Source organism: Notolabrus celidotus, chromosome 9, assembly GCF_009762535.1.
Source record: "Notolabrus celidotus isolate fNotCel1 chromosome 9, fNotCel1.pri, whole genome shotgun sequence".
NCBI lineage: Eukaryota > Metazoa > Chordata > Actinopteri > Labriformes > Labridae > Notolabrus > Notolabrus celidotus.
This window is the reverse complement of record NC_048280.1, coordinates 37,971,775-37,993,194: the sequence shown is the minus strand read 5'-3', so window position 1 is coordinate 37,993,194 and position 21,420 is coordinate 37,971,775. Positions and strand designations below refer to the sequence as shown.

The 21,420-nt window shown below is 41.5% G+C and overlaps 1 protein-coding gene across 2 annotated transcripts in view; it reads right to left on the bottom strand.

Annotated features, from left to right (window-relative positions):
* The window catches only part of abca2 (ATP-binding cassette, sub-family A (ABC1), member 2), a 159,061-nt gene that overhangs the window by 60,375 nt on the left and 77,266 nt on the right, over positions 1 to 21,420 (bottom strand). For both annotated transcript variants that reach the window (XM_034692383.1, XM_034692384.1), the window contains 9 exons: positions 19,762 to 19,883; positions 16,437 to 16,544; positions 15,556 to 15,732; positions 11,622 to 11,843; positions 9,517 to 9,917; positions 8,004 to 8,163; positions 4,466 to 4,594; positions 2,105 to 2,272; positions 398 to 494 (listed from right to left, as the gene is read on the bottom strand). In XM_034692383.1, the coding sequence (XP_034548274.1) occupies positions 398 to 494; positions 2,105 to 2,272; positions 4,466 to 4,594; positions 8,004 to 8,163; positions 9,517 to 9,917; positions 11,622 to 11,843; positions 15,556 to 15,732; positions 16,437 to 16,544; positions 19,762 to 19,883 (1,584 nt within the window). The remainder of the gene's footprint in view (positions 1 to 397; positions 495 to 2,104; positions 2,273 to 4,465; positions 4,595 to 8,003; positions 8,164 to 9,516; positions 9,918 to 11,621; positions 11,844 to 15,555; positions 15,733 to 16,436; positions 16,545 to 19,761; positions 19,884 to 21,420) is intronic.

Genomic DNA, 21,420 nt, shown 5'->3' with positions numbered 1-21,420 from the left:
CAAAGCTTCAAAACACCAAGCCAAACCAAACCAAAATTTGTGTGTACCGTTACACCTCTAATGACCACTGTTGGAGCATAGACCTAATTAGAAACAGCAAAGCAACACCTGCTGCACTAACCAATCCCGCTGCACATCAGGAGGTTGCGACAGATGTGTGAGGGCCCGTTCATTGCCACTTGCAGCTTTATTTTATTTTTTGTTTCTGTGTAACATGAAAAAAGAAAAACATCACCAAAAGGATCGTCAAACCGTGCTTCAGAGGTTCTTTTCTACTTTGGAATAAAGATCCAGATTTCTCTACAAGCTTTTCCTCTCAGCAGAGGAACCAGTCTGACACAGTCTGACACAGTCTGACACAGTCTGACACAGTCTGACACAGTAGAGAACGACTCACTGGCAAACACAGACACGTTGTCCTGGTAGGCCTGGTTCAGGGTGTAGTTGACGATGCTGTCCTCGTCTGGAAAGCCCTTAAAGACGTCCACGCTTACCTGAGACGACAAAGCAAAGGACACAGTAAACCATCACACTGGACGACAGCAGCTCCTGCATGTTGTTCTGATGTTTTCCAAATCCAAACAGGACCTCAGTCTGAGGCACACTTCCTGACTGTCGTCTAGAATGCAGTCCTATATTTAGTGAGAGCAACGGACAGATGCAGCCAGAAAAGTTATAAAGGACAGCGAGACTGTTATTGAATTCAGTTCTTCCTTTAGAAGGGAAGGGTCTCTACGCAGGACATGCACTTAGTCACTCTCAAACAAAAGGATGACTTTAAACTGGTGATTTTAACCAGAAAGAATATTCACCTTTTACAAATAGTCTACTTATAATCATATCCGATTGTGCATCACTAATGTGATCTTGCTTTGTAAGACTATCTACAGAAAGAGAGAGGGAGCGAACATCAGAATATGTTGGGCCATTAGATGCAGATGGTACACTGTTCACTTTGTGAAAAGGAGAGAATAAAAAGGTTGTTTCTCTCTAATATCTCAAGCAGAAAACTATGAGTGCATATCCATAAGGGATATCCCACTCCAACTTCCCAGTGACCATGACAACAATTCATGATGCCCTGAATATTATATATCTGTACATTGAGCCTGTTAACATTACTTTAAGGGGCGATGCTGATGGTTCACCTCCAGACGCAAAACAAGAGCAAATTGCATGGAGCTGCAATGTCTTGAGAAGAATGCAATATGCTTAGCCATTCAATGAATCATTGGCCCTGTTTGAAGTCTTACTGTTTGTCTAAAAAGGCTGGTTTACTCCTCAATATATGAACCCATCAGCAAACCTGTACATGAAATGACGATAGGCATTTTTCAACCGCAGGAACTTTACCCCTGAACTACGTGCGTTTCAACCTGTGGACCCAGGGTCTAAATTTAGTTCAGGGGTAGATAATCAGAGATATTTTACCCTCATCCGATATTTAATGATCGCTTAAAGACGTTTATGAGGGATGCATCCGGCTGAAAGTCCCCAGTTAACAGGGTCGCTGTTTAAACCAAAACACCGGCCGATCTCTGCCACGGCTTTTTGAGTTAAAAGGATTTTAAAGCCGTGTTGAAACGTCTTTGCTACTCGCGCTTATCTCCTCTCACGTGTTGATTCAGTGAATCCATCTGTGATGAAATATAGCATCCATCTAAAACAGCACCAGCTGAGTCTCTTCATGCTAACAGGCTAACTGTTGTGTTGCTCATAATGATACCTGCCTGTCCGTCTGCTTCTATGGTGTCATCTGTGATGAATGGCATTCCTCTTTGTTTTACTGCCCTCTACTGGTCTGGTGGTGTAGTACGTTTACTTTTTTTCCTCCATATGTCACTGGCCTGATTTGCACAATCTACCTGGGACATCAGCCCGCGGTCCAAACGCAGACAACAATGGAGGCACAGGAACCTTTTAGTTCAGGGGAAAGTAGTTCTGGGGGCTAAAAGACCCCAGAACTCTTGGTCCAAATGTACCTAAGGTCCAGTTTACAGTCATGCTATGTCCTTCCTGTCTCGTTGCCTGTGGTTGCTGTTATTTTCTTGCAAACTCAAGCTCAGCCTCACTGACTGATCTGTCTTGGTGATTTGGTCCTGACCTTAGACATGAAGCGTGTCCAGCCACAGGCGGCGTTGTCGATGGTGTCCAGCTGCTCCAGCAGGGTGGAGGTGTTAGGAAGACTGTAGTTTCCCTCCATCAGACTCTGCATCAGCTCACTGTCGGTGCCGTTCAACAGCTCAGGGTGCTGCTGCAGCTCTGAGGACAGCTGCAAAGAAGAGATGGATGATGTATGGAGCCGGATGTGTGCACAGGAGTCAAGAGTAAACTGATCCATTTCACTCCTTTCTATCAACTTTTTTTTGCCATAAGCATACCAAAAGGACTAAACTAATAACAGAAGAGCTGTACAACAAAGATGAAGGGAGACTCAGTGTTTCTCAGTTCCAGTCGCCTGTAGGATTATTAAACAAGTCCATGCTGAATGTGACAGCTATTGAAAATCACAACATAATAAGAACAGTCAGACATCTTTGCAGAAGGATGGATGTAACAGGACATAATCTTTTAGAATAGATTTTAAGATTATTTTATTGGTTTTTAAATCTCTTAATGGTCTTGCTCCTTCTTATTTATCAGATTTATCATATGAGCTAGTTTATTTATTTATTTATTATCTAGTTCAAATTTGAGTCATTTTTTATTCATCTATTTATTTTTTTATTTATGTATAAATTAATTAGTTAATTATCTAGTTCTAGTTTTAGTCACTTTTTATTTATTTATTCATTTCAATTATAGCATTTTCTATTAATTGTTTAATATTTTAGTGTTTTATTGTCTTAGAAATGTATTTCATTTTGGTAAGTTTAATTCCCTGTGTTGAGTTTTAACATCTTATTTTACCTCCAGTGTTTCCTCATTAAGATTTCTTGAGAGAGTTTCCTCAGTTTGTTCAGAAACATATTTTTTCATTTATTTATTTATTTTATTTTCATTGTTATTGTTATCATTATTATTGTTGCATATATCGAGTTCTTAACCTCTGTGGGGTGGGTTTGGAGTCTGGGCTGGGGTTGGGATTAGGATGGGGGGTTCTTTTTATTTTTATTTTCATATATATCTTTTTTATATTTTATTTATTCTATTTCAAGTTGTTTTTATGTAAAGCACTTTGTGTGACAATGTCATTGTATGAAAAGTGCTTTATAAATAAAGTCTGATTGATTGATAATGTAAACCTTTGTTTACTGTTGAAGATGGCAGCTGATAATTGCACAGTCTGTGGAAAGCTCTGACTCCAGTGCAGACAAACGTATGAAGTCCACACCAGGGCAGGCGAGCGTCACAACAACAGAGAGATTACAACAACGTCTGCATTCTTCTATGCAGTGGTCTGCTGGGGAGCAGGGAGCACAGACAGGGACAGGAAAACACTTAACAGGCTGGTCAGGAGGGCCAGTTCTGTCCTGGGCTGTCCTCTGGACTCCATAGAGGAGGTGGGTGAGAGGAGGATGTTAGCCAAGCTGACATCCATCATGGACAATCCCTCTCACCCCCTGCATGAGACTGTGGGGTCCCTGAGCAGCTCCTTCAGCAGAAGACTGAGACTCCCACCCTGCAGGACGGAGCGCTACCGCAGGTCCTTCATCCCATCTGCAATCAGACTGTTTAACACCAGCACTGCTGTGTCCCGTTAATCGCCTGTTCTCATCTTTCATTCCACTACATGGAAGTTACTATGTGACTTGGCACATTCACAAATAACTACTGTATCCATCTGAATCACACTGTTCTTCATACTGTGTATGTTTGTTTAAATAACCTGGTGCAATTTTATCCATGCAATAACTTACCTATCTATTTATCAGTTAGAAGTGTACATAGTGTGTATACATCCGGGATAGTTGCCATAGTTTATTCTATTTTATTCTATTTAATTCTATTTAATTTAATTTAATTTTACCTTTATCATTGCTATTATTATTGTTATTATAATTTTTTTAATTATTATCTAAATTTTATGTTAGAACATTGTTGTATTCCCCTGTCCCGTGTTGTAAGCTGCTGTAACAAAAGAATTTCCCCAATGGGGGACAAATAAAGTATATCTTATCTTAACCTGGACCAATAATTTAGGACCACTTACGTAGTTCTGGTTTCCAGTAACACAGACGTAACAGTTAAGGATCTCTATTGTTATCATTTCAATATATCATTTTGAATAACAGTAAATAACAGTAGAGTACTAGAAGCAGTAATAGTACCCGCACTACAATACCTTTGGTTTGGTTTTACACCAACTGCATCTGTTTGAAATTCAAGCCCTGCTGCCAAACCACATGCTTACCAGGAGGACTGTGTGTAGTCACTGACGTCACTTCATATCGTGAGTTTAAGAGTTTATAAAATAATGAAAGCATGTGAAACATACATAATGTCAAGGGTTAATTGAGCATACCTGCTGCAGCCACAGCAGGCGGTTGTGCAGCCATCCTTCCTCCAGGAACGTCCTGAGCTGGGCGGAGATGTTGAGCCACACATGGGTGTAGTGTGTCACGTTCCCAACGAATGCAAACGTCTCGTTAGCCTGCACGTGAGAAGGAAAAAAAACAACAAATGTTTTCTTTTCTCTGTCCATTTTACATGAAACTTCTCCACTCACTCTCCTCCTCCATCTCTCACACTCCCACTCACACCGTCTGCAGCCCTCTCACTCAGATCACAGCCCACAGAGCTGCAGCCAGCTCTCAGACTGAGCTCACACAAAGAGAATCAGTGGACGCTTGTGCTCACACTGAGGCACGAGAGGACAGCTGTGTTACATGGGACACAGTTACTCAGGTGGCGTCCATGTTAATCCAGCATGCTAGAGCTGAGGACGATAGAAGCCTCTCCTCAGTTTGCTGAGAGTTTGATTCTGAATGCTCCATCCATTCATCCACGTCAATGAAACCGCACATGCAGCTTTTCAGAAAAAAAACTCTTCATATCCCAAAACAATGATACAAACAGAACAAAGGACAAAGCAGGATTTATTCAATATGTTTCTTGTTGGGAGCAAATCCTCTGAAAAATCAAGGCCATCCTAAAAACAAAATAAACGTCAGTGTTTGTGGTCAACACGGCACAAGAGGAACTGTGAGGCTCGTCGTTGTGTTCTTGGACAGCAATGATCCCATGTTTCACAGAGGAAGAAGAGGTTTCAGATACTGGACATGCACAGAGACCTGTTCTTTATGGATTTATATGGAGCCCCCCCGAGAGCCTGGTCAAGAAATACAAGGAGCCATGTGCAAATAAGTGTGCATGGTTTGCATTTCTGCATGCGCAGCCTATATTCACTGTGCAAGGGTTTGTAAACAGGGGACCGATTTGTAATCCATGAATGAATTAGTAACCAGTGTGCACGGTATTAAATCCAATCTGTGACACAGTTTGCACTTTAAATGTTTTCCCATGGATTACTAAACCACATACCCACAGGATATGAGTCTGTACGCAAGGAATATAAACTGTGCACATTTGTCATCTGTTACTCAGCCAGCTTTGTAGAATTAGGCCGGTGAAGAAACTGCAACGTGAGATTTCAATGTTCAACGCTGATAGAATGATGAAACAAACACATCAAATAAAATGAAGAGGTTTCATGCTTTCAACAACTTTTAAATACTAACATGTTTTCGGTGTCTCTTAAAATCAAATTGTCACATTTAAATGAAAGTAAAATGTGATCAGGTGTGTAAATGAAGCATTTATGGTCTCAGTATTTTTATAACTACATTGGTTTAAATGACCTGAGGTCCATCAGATGGAAGACTGTCTTTTGGCTCGCCATCTTCAGACAATACACTCTGTGATATCACACGTCTTGGCAGTCTCAGCTGTTTATCGTGTCTGCTGCACTGAGAACTATTACCTTTGAGTAAGGTGCTGGTTGATTTGTCCTACTTTCCCCTGGTGCCGTGGTTGTGAGTTTCAGCTGGACTCAGTCATGAGGGGTCCACTCACTGAAGTGACACCGTCTGTTGTAACAATTACTGACATTTGATTTGTAAACCTTTATGGAGCGGATCGGGGCTCCAGAGGAGGTGGTGTGGCAACATGTGTTGCTTCTAACTTTGTCACCCTTAGGGTCTAGGGAGGTCATTCAGTGGCAGTCCTTCAACTGAGCCGACGTCGAATGAAGACGGAGGGGAGAGCAAAGGAGATGAACGTTCATTACACACAGGTGGACACTGGGAGACGCCGGCACTAACTGCGATGGTGTGCTGGAATGATCCAGATACAAGAAAATGCAGTGTTGAAGGAGTTTCTCCATAGGAGATATGGCATGTCTCCTTCTTGTGACTGGCTCCAAATCAGCCCTTAATTAGGTCATCCAGCAGCTCAAAAATGACATTGCTGGATAGACGATATGTCTCAACTATTTTTGTTTCTGACAGTCCAAATATGTTGACACGGGCACGGAGGATTCTCTCTCTCCGTCGTCTATCATTGCACCTATGCCTCCCTCTCTCCACAGTGACTGCAGCCATGTGTGCGTAACGCTGTGCCAGTTTGCACCTGCCTTTCAAACGTGTTAAATATAGACGCAAAAACACCGCCCGCTATCTGCTTCAGGTTTGATAAATCACATTACGTGTGCTAAATGATTACATTTGCATCTCCTCCTCCCAGTATTTTGCGCGTTCTGATAATCTACATGTATTCTGCATATGCATGAAAGCAAACACGCTAAATGGATAGCGAGTGCTATTTTGCTCATTTGACAGACGCAGTCCTCGGTGCTCCTGATTAGTACATAAGCTTTGCATGCGCTCTCAAGTTTGCACATGTTTTTATACACTCAAACCTTTAGTAGATTGGGCCCAGAGTGATGAAAAGGTTCATTTATTAATATTGTTTTTCATGAAAATAAATGCTTAAGCATTGGTAACATATACAGGCCTCCTTCTGCTCCAGCTGACGATAAAGTGTATTTTGTCGACCATCAATTCTCTTGAAAGGAATTATGAGTTACCTTGGGTGATTTTAATAGTAACTGGCTGGATCCTTCTTCTTCTAGTATTATGAATGTGTTTAACAGTGTTAACCTCGGAGTTAATCATCATCTTTACTGGATTGGACACTTGCCACAATATTGATAGAATACTCAAATGTGTTGTCATGTCAGGCTGCTTTAGTGATCACTCTGTTGTATTGTACAAATATTTTATGGAAAAGTGTCATTATTGAAAGAAGAAATAAGACGTCCCATTTAAAGTTTGTAGGGGACACAGCAGACGTGGAAGAAGGTGCTCTGCTCAGATGATCCCAAGATGGAACTTTTTGTCCTACATGCAAAACACCTTAACTGTTGTATCGTTTGAAAAGAGTGCAACAACATTTACAACTTAACATCATTCTACACAAAAAACTGCTTTAAAAAAAAAAATCCTCCATGAATTGAATCCTTGTTACTGGATTTACTTCACCACATGTTCCTCAGTTTGGCTTACAGTTACATTGTGAGCTTCAGACACAGAGGCTATACTCTACAGAGCGGTCTGCCTTGGTTCCATTTGAACCCTGCGGCCCTTTGCAGCACATCATTTCTTACTCTCTCCTCCAGTTTGCTGCTCATTCCACCATCCTACATCTCAATAAAGGCGTCACACTACAAAAAACACACTTTGAAGAAAATTCTTCATCTGATTTTTCAGAGAGTGACTTTTTTGTGCACATGTGCAAGTTTATTCTTAAACCAAAGTCCATGCATGTCTTAATGATATGAAGTTAACCACAAGGTCGACATGATCATGAAACCTTCTGACTGTGAGATGTGGTTTAAAGCTGTTGACTAAATAGTTATTGAACTTTATGAAGTGAGCATGTGGGTTCTGTGTTCACAGTCAGGGGAAGAGTCAGATGATTGGATCGAAGTCCAGAATTGGAAATCCTCCGTTTTTGATGATATTATAAGTGAACACCAGAGACAGAGTGTGACAGCAACTTACCTTCTGGATCACTTTATCCACCTGGGAGCCGATGGGGGAGTAGAGGATCTTGGGATTTGTAGTCATTAGGTGAACCAGTAGGCCCAGATTCCTCTGTTCTTTGCTGGTGAATCCCAGAGAGCTCATATTCCCCTGTTTCAAAGCCTCAGGCTCGATGATCCTGAAACCAGAGACCAGGAAGCACACAGTGAAGTCACAGTGCAGCGTCTGTTGTGGATGTGATTCTTATCACTGAATGTTAAAGACACATACATACCTATTTATGCATTCATTGATGATTGATTCCTTCATTAATTAGTTCATTTATTTATTTATTTTTTCATTTTGTTGTGATTTATTAATTCATTTCCTTTTTTATATTATTGATTTTTGAGGTAATGATATTTTGCTGTGTTACAAAATGATAAGGGATCAGGTATGTGAAAATATGTTACTCACTATGACCCCCATCAAACAAGTCTGCAATGCAACACTCACCTCATGTCTGAGCCTGAGACCAGAGACAGATGATTTTATAATCCTCTGTCTGTTCAGAACTCAGGACTTTGTAGCTTCTTACTAAATCTGTATCATCTGAATTTCCTTTCCTCTCCTCCTCCCCTGTTCATATCATTTAGACATCTACAGGTACTTTATTTCACTCTTTGAGTTCTGTCAAGTTACTACAGCAAGTTTTTTGGACGACAGAACATAAGGGGACTTTTACTGGGAAGTTTGTCAGAAGGTTATTTAATCATTGAAGTAGTTTAACTACGATTAGCGGCGGCCGTCAGGAGTTATAATATTTACAATTGTTCATCTGGCCTCAAGTCACAACTACAGTCATCGATCCTGCTCATCTTGACTTTAGACTACAGAGTTTAACACTTCGAAGCAGCTAGAGCTGTGGTAACAGAGATAAAAGTCCCTTCAGCAGCTGTTTGATAAGCGTGGCTCTGCTCTGAAGTGTCTCAGGGTAACACAGAGAGGAGGGGGTCCAATCTACGTTGTTGTCTGTCACATATCACTCTGCTACGCTACTATGTTTACCTGCCACTTCACTTCTATCACACATACACATAGTTGGCAAAGTTAGTAATGCAGAACTGGGTGTATTGTTTTTGTGCGCCCCACAGTTTGGGAAGTACTGCACTAGAGTGTGTCTCCTGCAGTGAGTCAGTCTCCATAGAGCCCCATGTTATAGAGGGGTCCCCTCAGCTAACTGTGCATGCTGTTGGATCTGTCTGGTATGGTTGAACCGCAGACACACACAGGTGCATGGTAAATGGACTTGTACTTACATAGCTCTTTTCTAGTTTTTCTGACCGCTCAATTCAATTATGCAATTTGGGGTTCAGTATCTCACCAAAGGACACTTCAGCATTTGACTGCAGGAGCTGGGATTGAACCGGCAACCTTTAGATTGATACCCACTGACCACAGATAACATCCAAGTATCTCTGGGTCTCAGACTCAGAACTATAACCAAAGTTGTATTTAAAGGAGCAGTTCTTTCAATCAGAGATCATCTCACCTGTTGTTCCCGCACAGGATCGGCTGCAGTCCGGCCCACAGCTGCACAAACGCTGAAAACTGAGAATGAGGATTCTCTGCTTCCTCTTTCCCTTTCCCTTTCCCTTCTCCTCCTCCTCCTACTCCTCCCTCTGCTCCTCCTTCCCCTCCTCCCTCCTCCTCCTCCTCTCTGGGGATGTCAGTCGTGTTGGGGGACAAGGTGGTGGTGTTCAGGGGCCACGTCACGTTTGCAGGGGAGGTTTGAGTCCGACCGGCACAGGCTCCTTTGGGCAGCAGGCGGGCCAGTCCAGAGAGCAGGTCCACATCCCTGAGGAGTCTCTCTATGTCTGCCAGGTCTTTCAACAGTACCCTGAAGTGGGACTGAGAGAGAGGAGCCAGAGAGCGGGGCTGCTCCAGGTGGAGCTGAGGGGAGGAGGGCGGAGAGGAGTTAGATGAATTCATTCTCCTTCACTGCAAAAGAACTCTTCAAGGTTTTCATTTAAGTGGACTTGTTCGGGTGCGTGTCTGCAAAGCTAGCATCAGTCTTTCTTTGGGGTAACCTACCTTAATTGGTCCCTCCTACTCTGACGTACAGCAGGTGTGTTAAAAACTCTACAAACTGCTCTCACATGCACCAGAGATACAAATATCTCCTGCATGCATCATATGTACTAAAATGTAAACATATAAACATTTCTATATTTCAGTTTTGTGTGAGTTTTATTGGCTCTGTTTTTGCTCTGGCAGCGTGGAGCCTCACTCTCAGAGCGCTCACTACTGCAAGGTTATGAAAGTTCTCTTTTGGCTCGCCTGCCTCCCTTGGTAGTGATTGTTCAGTCTGTTTTTATTACTTGTTAGCCAAATATTTTCTTTTATTCAGACAATTTGGCAAAAAAAAAGCAACAACAAAGAAAAATAACAAACCCTGAAAGGTATCGTGTCCTGGCATTAGCAGTTCTAGGTACTGTACCCCGAAAAGACGAGTCCAGGTGCATCAGATCAACCAAGCCAGGAAAAAGCTGGGAGAACGTCTCTGACTAGATGTTCTTGGAGTTTATATTTCAGACTTATCAGGGTCCAATCAGAGATCATTTGGGAAAAGACTGGCCCATCTGTCGTGCAAATGCAGACAAGTTTGAGCTCAACTGAAAGGTAACCTATTCTTCTTTTTCTTGATTTTGATTGGTTGTTCAGAGAGAAGTGACATTAATGCAGATATGTTCTGAAAGTTGAGCTATTTTCAACTCTGAGCTCAGAGACAGAAACACAGCTGACACCGTGGTCATTTCTGAGCACTGACCTGTGCTGGTTGTGAGGAGACAGTGGAAGCTCCCAGCACTGACCACAGACCTTCACCAGTTGTGAGGAGACAGTGGAAGCTCCCAGCACTGACCACAGACCTTACCCGGGACTTCAACCAGATCCGTATCTGGTGGAAGTCCAGCTCCGTGCTCTCTCGTCCATCAACACCCAACGGTTGGGTTTTCAGAACGCAGCACAGAGCAGGACCGCCGGACAGCTGGAGTCATGTGACCGAGGTTTCCCCGCTGTAACCACTGAATCAAGGATTCTCCTCCTCCTCCTCTCCTCATCCATGTTGTCTTTCTGGTCCTCTGAAAACCTCTGACCTGTTGACTCCAGGCCTGGCTCCGCTCATCATGACTTTGGTTTGTTGTTGTAGTTAAGTGAAATACGATCTGGTGATAACACAGAGTGTTTTCTTCTGAAAATTAACCGGATGTTTTCATTTTGTTTTGGTGAAACCTGACTTCCTGTCCCGCTCCATCTGCTCTGTTGAGATTGATGCGTCGTGCTCCGGCATCCGGTAGAAATAGAAGTCTTGTGTATCTGATCCGGAGGACTCCGACCTGCCGGATCAGAGACGCAGCCGGGAACACAACGGAGCAGATCCAGTGGAAGTTAACACATTGACTAGAATAGAAACCTATCAGATCTGGTGCTGTGACGGATCAGAGACAGACCAGACACGGATCTGGTGGAATTTGTCCGTTAAATGTTTTAACGTTATGAAAAAGAAAACAAAGATGGTCTAGTACGTTTGTCTGAATGTTTTGAATATCTGTGTAGCTGCTGACACAAGTGAACCTCCTGCAGATGTTCCCGTACCTTCTCTGTGACACTCTGCATGTTGATCTGCTCTCTCAGCTCCTGGCTCATCTGCCTGAAGCGCTCCGACCTTTGACCTTCCCCTCCGCTGCACACCGCGTTGCTATAGGCCTGCAGCACTGGCCGCTGCTTCTCCGGTACCAACATTATCTTCCCGAGCTCACTGGACCCGCCCTCCCCACAGGTGAGGACCTCCAACATGGCCCCAGTCAGGAGGACCCCCTGTGGAGACAAACGTGTTTATCTAACAATCCAGTCACAGTGATGTGTGTGTAATGTCAGAGCTGCAGTCTTTGCTTGTTGTTCTGTAGCATAACATATTTGAGATTGTTTAGATTCTCTTTAGGTGTTTATGTGATATCACTTAAAAAAATGATCAATCAATCAATCAATCTTTATTTGTATAGCGCCAAATCACACAAACATTATCTCAAGACTCTTTTACAAACAGAGCAGGTCTAGACCACTCTATGTCAAATTATGTACAGAGACCCAACACCAAGACAGGATAAGACTCAGTCTGACCCCACCTTAATCCACCATGAGCACCTCACAGTATTTAGCTAGTTACAGTGGAGAGGAAAAACTTCCTTTAACAGGCAGAAACCTCGAGCAGAACCAGACTCATGTTAGACAGACATCTGCCTTGAGCGATACTAACTAAACAAATCAAAAGTGCAGGTTTGTATGACTTTGCGGTAAAGTAATTGATTAATTTTAGTCGTCTTTGTTGAGCCCTTTTCAAACATCCTGATGTCTCGAGATAATGTCAGGACACTCGTGCCTCGTTTCCACGCACACACATGTACAAGTCCAATCTCTGTGATATCCGATGTGCAAGCGAAACTCCTCCACTGTGTAATATTTGGAAATCTGCCTTGAGTACTTGGAAGAATGTAACTTCTGAGGTGGATTCTGGAGAGAGTTTACAGCTTGTCTCATTTAGACCCCTGTTTAAAATGAAGGCAGGGTGAGTTCATGGACTGAAGTTATTAAACGCTCTGACTACCAACTGAAGTTTGAAGATACGAGTATAGAGAAAAGTCCAGTTTGGAGATGTAACAGCTTTTTATCCATATTATTGTTGTTGTTCTTTTTATTTCTGAAGTTTTAAAGGAATTAATGTAACAACAAACCAATCACAGCTCATTCTGCTCCCAGACTCTCCCTTCAGTACTGTGCAACAGGACGCTGTAAGGATCTGTCACTTATAGAGTCGGATCGTTAAGCAGAGATGTTATGAGAACAAATGAAGACTCAGTGGCCCTCACTTATCAAACGTGCGTACGACCGAAAACAGGGTGTGCGACCATTTCCACACAAAGGTCAGCATTTATCAATCTGGACGTGGGCGGAGGATACGCTCAAATCCCACGCCAGGTCTCAGTCCGTGTACGCAAGTCTTCATGTCAGTGTGGAGCGCCCTGCAGCAAAGTAAATCTGTCTGTGGAGGAGAATTAGCACGTATAGTACAGTGCATTTTCAGACAGACAGACAGAGGATCACAGATTAATATTTAGATCGTTAAATAAGATATGACACCTAAAATGTATTTGATGTTTCACTCTCAATCGATCCTGTAAAATGCTTTTGAAGTGACGTTGAGCAGCGCGAGCTGTCAGCTCGTTTGTCCCTATAACAAATGTGTGTTTTCTGTATCGATTTCCTTTAAAAATCTACAAAGCTTTCAGTATCAACACTCCCATGTGCACAGTTAACTCTCTATAGAAAATATTGTTGGTGATTTAAACAGAAAAAATCAAAAATGTAAATTCACAGAAGGAAACTGAATTCAACTTTAGTGTTTGAAATAGGATTTTTTTAGAAAGATGTGATTGATGACGGGACTTACTATGAAGACGATCATTTTACTGCTGATTATTTTATTGAATGGATGGCCTGTGTGTGTATGTATGTATGTGTGTGTGTGTGTGTGTGTGTGTGTGTGTGTGCCAGCTGACCATTTAAGAACAGAGAACATTCATTCACATGAGATCAAACATGTGGGCACTTCTGGAGTTGTTTTTAAAGGTGACATATCATGCAAAATTGACTTTTTAATGGTTCTCTACCTGAAATATGTTTCCCTGGCATGTCTACAAACCCCCCGAGAATGAAAATAATCCATTCTGCCCCTGTTCTGATTTCTCCACCTTTCTGTAAATGTGTGTGAAACCAGCCGTTTCAGACTTCCATGTTTTTGTTTCGTAACAACAATATCCGGTCTGTAACGGAGTCAGAGCTCGGAGCTTGTTCAGTCCATAGACTGTATAAAATAATACTGAATCCCCCCTCCGTTTTTCATTACCTGCACAAATGTGTGCTAACAAGGAGCTTAGGAGGGAGGCATGCTAGTTGTAGGCTGTCTTAATAAACACAAAGGTCGGTTTTACTCCCCACGTCTGCAGATTTGAAGATCTAGTGGATGATTTTTATTTATCATGGGTAAGTGCTAGCGCTAGTTAGCATAGCTACATAGCTACATGTTGTAGCTGTAGCTGTGTACCAAGACACACGTCGACATACTGACAAATAAAACAACAAGAAACACTAAATCTGTGACCAATCCTTCAGAAAAGGTCCTGCTGCCTTTCTGGCAGAGGTCGGTTTTACTCCCCACGTCTGCAGATTTGAAGATCTAGTGGATGATTTTTATTTATCATGGATAAGTGCTAGCGCTAGTTAGCATAGCCACATAGCTACATGTTCGTAGCTGTGTACCAAGACACACGTCTACATACTGATAAATAAAACAACAAGAAACACTAAATCTATGACCAATCCTTCAGAAAGGTCCTGCTACAGGCGCCTCTCCGTCAGGATCAGATTCAGAGGGTTGAAGTAACGCGATCTCTGAGCAGCCGTGTATATTCAGCCAACATGTAAACATTAGATCAACGTGCTGGAGAGCCGAGGCACATCCACTTCCGGAGGGGGCGTGGTCAGACAGAAAACAGAGTGTTCTGAGGAGGACTGAAGAAGAGGACTTTTCAGGCAGACCAGAATCTGATTTCAAAGTGTTTTTTGAGCATAAACTTTAAAGACATGTTTTGGGGACCTCTTAGACCAATATATATTGATGAAAAAAGCGTGATATGTCCCCTTTAATAATTAATGTAACACTCCAGTTTGCCTGGTGCGTAATTGCGCACAAGCCATTTCTTGCAGAGGCTCCATGTCACAAAATGACCACAGTCAGAGTTCATTGAAAACAGTTGGTAGGTTAACCAGTGTGCGGTCTACGATATTGAATATTTTCTATCATCTGCATCGGACATGGCGGAGGTTTGTCTGTGCCCCCTGCTCCCTGACACAGACCTGGTAACTGCTGCCGCTCCCCCCTTACAGTACACAGAGACAGTTCCAGGCTGGGGTCTACAGTGCAGCTTGTTTTGAGAGCGGCCACATGTTTGTTTTTTTATATGGATCTTAAGGTCTGCAGTTTTTCCCCCCTGAATATAAAGGATTCATTCATTTATTAAGGCCTCTAAAAGTTTCATATCACAGATAAATAAGTTTGTTTTTTATGGAAGGATTTATAAATCAAATGTTTAAACTTCAGCTGGAGTTCAGATTTCAAACCCACATTGCTGCAGTGACTTTCATCCAGATGTGGTTTTTCTGACTCCCGTAATGCTATGCTATAATAATAGAACATAGAGTACGGTCTACACCTGCTCTGTTTGGAAAGAGTCTGAGGAGAACGTTTGCTGTGATTTGGTGCTTCATAAATAAAGATTGATAGATTGACAGACAGATAGATAGATAGATAGATAGATAGATAAATAGATAGATAGATAGATAGATAGATAGATAGATAGATAGATAGATAGATAGATAGATAGATAGATAGATAGATAGATAGATAGATAGATAGATTGATTGATTGATTGATTGATTGATTGAACACATCTCAGTGAAGCAGCAGGTTTACCTCCACCTCCTTCAGGCCCTGCAGGTCGTTCCTCTGGTTTCCTGAGTCCTCCGTTAGGCCTAACGCTCTGTACATGAGTTTGAGCAGAGCCTGCCTGTGGGCTGCTTTGGCCGGGTCATGCAGGGCTTTATGTATTAGACCTCCATCCAGACCCTGAACGTCTCCCAGCAGCTGCTCCTAGAGGGTGGAGAGAAATTAGTCTTTTTTTAAGTTATATTTTTGGGTATTTTTTCCTTTATTTGATAGAACAGCTGAAGAGAGACAGAAAATGTGGGGAGCAGAAGGCGGGGGAAGACATACAGCAATTGGTCAAAGCTGTACTGTAAGTCGTACCTGCGACCGCTGCAACAAGGACTATAGCCTCTGTATATGGAGAACTTGTCTAAACCTCTATGCCAACAGTGCCCCATAAGAAATTAATCTTAAATATAAATGACTCAAGAGGAGCAAAAACATCACAGATATCTAGTTAACAAGAAGGTTGATTTGGATATGTTTGAAACCAAGATCATTATTTTTTCTTACTCCAGTACTTCACATTCTAACTCTCCCTTCCTTCTCTCTTGTTTCTCCCCTCCTTCATCATCCAAATGGGGGAGTAAGGGAGGCAGGCCTCCCCCTGTTTGGTATAAGGTGTTGAAGAAAAGGCTCCAAGGCAGACTGAAGGACTTAACATTAAGCTACATCGCAACCTTCAGTATAAGCAGACAATCATCTGCTCTTCATCAGACTCAACTGAGACCCCTACAGTTCACCAAGGACACAACGACAGGAATCAGGTGTATCCATGTGTGTCTTTGAGCATGTGTGTGTGTGTGTGTGTGTGTGTGTGTGTGTGTGTGTGTGTGTGTGTGTGTGTGTGTGTGGGTGTGTAAAGTCACCTGAAGATGATGAACTTTGTCTCCAGGTTTTTGTCTCGTGTCCTTCACCCCTGGATGTTGCCCCCCCACTCCATCCCTGAGAGATGTTCCAAAGATGAGACTGTATACCTATGGGAGCGCACACACACACACACACACACACACACACACACACACACACACACACACACACACACACACACAGGCATGCACGCACGCACACACACATGCAAACATACACATTTGAAACTTGCATGTGTAAAAGTTAAAGTTAAAAAACAAAACAGAAAAGGAGTCACACTCAAACTGTTTCTTAAAAAAAGGGAAATGAGCTCTAAAGATCTGAGGGGTCTACTACGAAGCCGGATTTGCGGTTATCGAGGTAACTTCAGGGTTAACTCTGGATTTTCAGGACTACGAAGGAGGTTCACTTCTTACCAGGGTAGATCACCACGGTTACTCATGCTGAACTCCTAACCTGCTCCGGAGCAGGTTATGCTCAGGATCAGAGATCAGTTTGCACTCCACTCCACCCACTGACCAATCAGCTCGCTCGATCATGGAGCTCTGTGAGCTGATCACGAGGGGAGGGGGGAGAACTGCAGTCAAGCCCACAGTGGAGAGAGACGGGCAGGACACTTTGTCTACCTGTATGATTTTATATATAAAATACTGATGAAAGTTATTGATTATCTTTCCTGACATCATATATAAACAGAGTCTGAAGTCAGATTATTCAGATGAAATTATTTTACAGCATGAAATATAAAATTGAGCGTGCTTATCACTTTGACTCATGTTCTGATTTGTATTAGTCCTTTAACCACAGCACTCAGTTTGATACTGTCAGGACTGAAGCTGAACTATTATGTCTAAAACTGTCACACATGACACAAGATGAAATCAGAGAGAGATCACTGTCAGGGAATAAACAGAGTTATTATAGTCAGATATATCTAATGATGAATAAACAGAGTTATTATAGTCAGATATATCTAATGATCAATAAACAGAGTTATTATAGTCAGATATATCTGATGAATACTAAGAGTTATTATAGTCAGATATATCTGCACTAATGTGAGAAATAAGACGTCAATTGCGCATTCAAACAATTTTTGTCCTCTCGCTCAGTTCTTCCTTCATGTTTCAAACTCAGCTGTGTTGAAGTTAATCTGGATTATGTGTTTAACTCCTTCATATTTTTCTAATGTGAGTGCAGTGTTTGAAAAATATGTGGATGTGCTGACGGCAGACTGTCCTTGTCTGTGATTGGTCATATGTTGCTGACTCCGCCCGTTCATGTGAGCGCGCTCAGGGTAATTCTGTAGTGACTCAACATGTTGATAACCAGCTTCGTTTGACAGTTTAGCGCGATCTCCTTTGTCAGGTTCAGTGAAGCTGGATCAGGAGAAGATATCTTGGATATGCTGAACTCGCTTCATAGTATAACCCTCTGCTAATGTTTCTACTGTAAACATGTTTGTTTCTGCTGTAAACGTTTGTTTCTGCTTTAAACATGTTTGTATCTGCTGCAAACATGTTTGTATCTGCTATACATGTTTGTGTCTGCTGTAAACATGTTTGTTCCTGCTGTAAAGATGTCTAATTCTGCTGTAAACATGTTTGTGTCTGCTGTAAAGATGTCTAATTCTGCTGTAAATGTGTTTGTTTTTGTTGTAAACATGTTTGTATCTGCTGCAAACATGTTTGTATCTGCTGTAAAAATGTTTGTTTCTGCTGTAAACATGTTTGTGTCTGCTGTAAACATGTTTGTGTCTGCTGTAAACATGTTTGTGTCTGCTGTAAAGATGTTTGCTGTTGTTGTAAACATGTTTGTTTTTGCTGTAAATGTGTTTGTTTTTGCTGTAAACATGTTTGTGTCTGCTGTAAACATGTTTGTGTCTGCTGTAAAGATGTTTGCTTTTGTTGTAAACATGTTTGTTTCTGCTGTAAACATGTTTGTGTCTGCTGTAAACATGTTTGTGTCTGCTGTAAACATGTTTGTGTCTGCTGTAAAGATGTTTGCTTTTGTTGTAAACATGTTTGTTTCTGCTGTAAACATGTTTGTTTTTGTTGTAAATGTGTTTGTTTTTGTTGTAAACATGTTTGTGTCTGCTGTAAACATGTTTGTTTTTGCTGTAAACATGTTTGTGTCTGCTGTAAACATGTTTGTTTATGCTGTAAACATGTTTTTTTTTGCTGTAAACACGTTTGTTTCTGCTGTAAACATGTTTGTTTTGCTGTAAATGTGTTTGTTTTTGCTGTAAACATGTTTGTGTCTGCTGTAAACATGTTTGTTTTTGCTGTAAACATGTTTGTGTCTGCTGTAAACATGTTTGTGTCTGCTGTAAACATGTTTGTGTCTGCTGTAAACATGTTTGTTTCTGCTGTAAACATGTCTAATTCTGCTGTAAACATGTTTGTGTCTGCTGTAAACATTATTGTTCCTGCTGTAAAGATGTTTGTTTTTGTTGTAAATGTGTTTGTTTTTGCTGTAAATGTGTTTGTTTTTGCTGTAAATGTGTTTGTTTTTGCTGTAAACATGTTTGTTTTTGCTGTAAATGTGTTTGTTTTTGCTGCAAACATGTTTGTGTCTGCTGTAAACATGTTTGTTTTTGCTGTAAACATGTTTGTGTCTGCTGTAAACATGTTTGTGTCTGCTGTAAAGATGTTTGCTTTTGTTGTAAACATGTTTGTTTTTGCAGTAAATGTGTTTGTTTTTGCTGTAAACATGTTTGTTTCTGCTGTAAACATGTTTGTGTCTGCTGTAAAGATGTTTGCTTTTGTTGTAAACATGTTTGTTTTTGCTGTAAACATGTTTGTGTCTGCTGTAAACATGTTTGTGTCTGCTGTAAAGATGTTTGCTGTTGTTGTAAACATGTTTGTTTTTGCTGTAAACATGTTTGTTTTTGCTGTAAACATGTTTGTGTCTGCTGTAAAGATGTTTGCTTTTGTTGTAAACATGTTTGTTTTTGCTGTAAACATGTTTGTGTCTGCTGTAAACATGTTTGTGTCTGCTGTAAAGATGTTTGCTGTTGTTGTAAACATGTTTGTTTTTGCTGTAAACATGTTTGTGTCTGCTGTAAAGATGTTTGCTTTTGTTGTAAACATGTTTGTTTTTGCTGTAAACATGTTTGTGTCTGCTGTAAACATGTTTGTGTCTGCTGTAAAGATGTTTGCTGTTGTTGTAAACATGTTTGTTTTTGCTGTAAATGTGTTTGTTTTTGCTGTAAACATGTTTGTGTCTGCTGTAAACGTGTCTGTAAACAAGTGAGGAAGAAGACGACAAATAAAGCAAAGAGGTGAAATAAGGTGATGTTTGTGAGTGAAGTCAGAGGCTCACCTCTCTGAGGCTGACAGGAGTGTCGAGCAGGAAGCTGCTGATGGAGTCTGACAGGGAGAGATTCTTCAGCAGAAACTGGCGGAAAGCTGTTTGGTTCCTGAACACACTGGCCAGTGTGAATCCTGCTCACAACACACACCAGAAAATTCACACTCAGTGGCTGTTGGTAAACCTGTACACTGACTCCATTAACACAGTACAGCTCTAAACAGAAATGTGTCTGAAATTATAGAGACTGTTCATTTACAGGACTGACAGAGTCGAAATGTACAGACATCAGACTTTCACTCCAGAAGATCTCTGAATGGATGCAGTAACAAGGCTCAGTTTTCAGGGCACATTTAATCAGAGATGACACAGGTTCATGAAAAGAAACATTCATTGATAGAAATAATGGAGCAATGTGTTTTTACACAAACTGACGATCAATGAATCAACTCGTTTCAGGTTCAAATGTGCAGATTTTACACTTCAAAGATTGAATTTGATAAAGAACAAGTTTTAAACTGTGTGTATCAGAGATTTTAAATATCTCAGTCATCATAAGGCTTAAGGTTTACGTTTCCCGACCATCTCTGAGAGGGAAAAGTGGAGCAACATCCTGTCCTGTGACGGAGAGAACATATTTATCTATCTATCTATCTATCTATCTATCTATCTATCTATCTATCTATCTATCTATCTATCTATCTATCTATCTATCTATCTATCTATCTATCTATCTATCTATCTATCTATTTATTGGAGTTTGGAGACGACGACCAGAGGTGGGTAGTAACGTGTTTCATTTACTCCGTTACATGTACTTGAGTTGTTTTTTCCAATAATTGTACTTCTGAGAGTATTAGTTTTGCAGAGCACTTTTTACTCCTACTCAAGTACTTTTGTGTTTTCCTATCACTGCTATGCAGATGATACACAGCTCTTCCTGTCTTTTCCACATGACGACACAACTGTCTCAGCTCGGACCTCATCCTACCTTGCTGACATTTCTAAATGGATGAGGGAACGTCACCTACAGCTCAACCTGTCCAAGACTGAGCTTATTATCATTCCAGTCCCACTATGGACCCACAGACACATTGTATTGCAACACATTCACAACAACTACAACAACTTAATGCTGGCAAAAGCCAAATTTTATTTTGCAGTGAGCCACAGCTGTTGATGCTTGGGCTTATTGTCTTTGTTTTTTGTTCTATTTATTTTTCTTGAAAGGTTTACAGAACCAAGAGATGATTCTGTTCCTCTTGGTTTCCTCTGTATGGACCTTCTCTCTGGTTCCTGCCTGCTGCTCCTGTGCATGCAGCTCCAGCTGGGTCAGCTCTCTGCCTGGTTCTGTCGTTTCCCTCTTGATGGGGATGTTGAGGCTGTATGGGGTCTCGTCTCCTGGCTTTGTGTCAGGCGCAAAACTCACAGATGGCTTGAGATAGTTCATGATCTCTGAAGATATGAGACTGCAGGCTGACAAAGCAGCCTGAGCGTCCTCCATGAGGTCTTCTCTCTTCAGGCGGGTGTTCGGCAAAACATCTCTCAGTCTGGCTTTGATTGGCCGATGCAGTTTCCGGCTAATTTTGACCTCTTCTTTCGGGTCTTTGAGGCGGTTGAGGTGTTTAAGAAAGATCCGGTTCTTCCCGTACTTCTTAGCCTCCTTTTGGA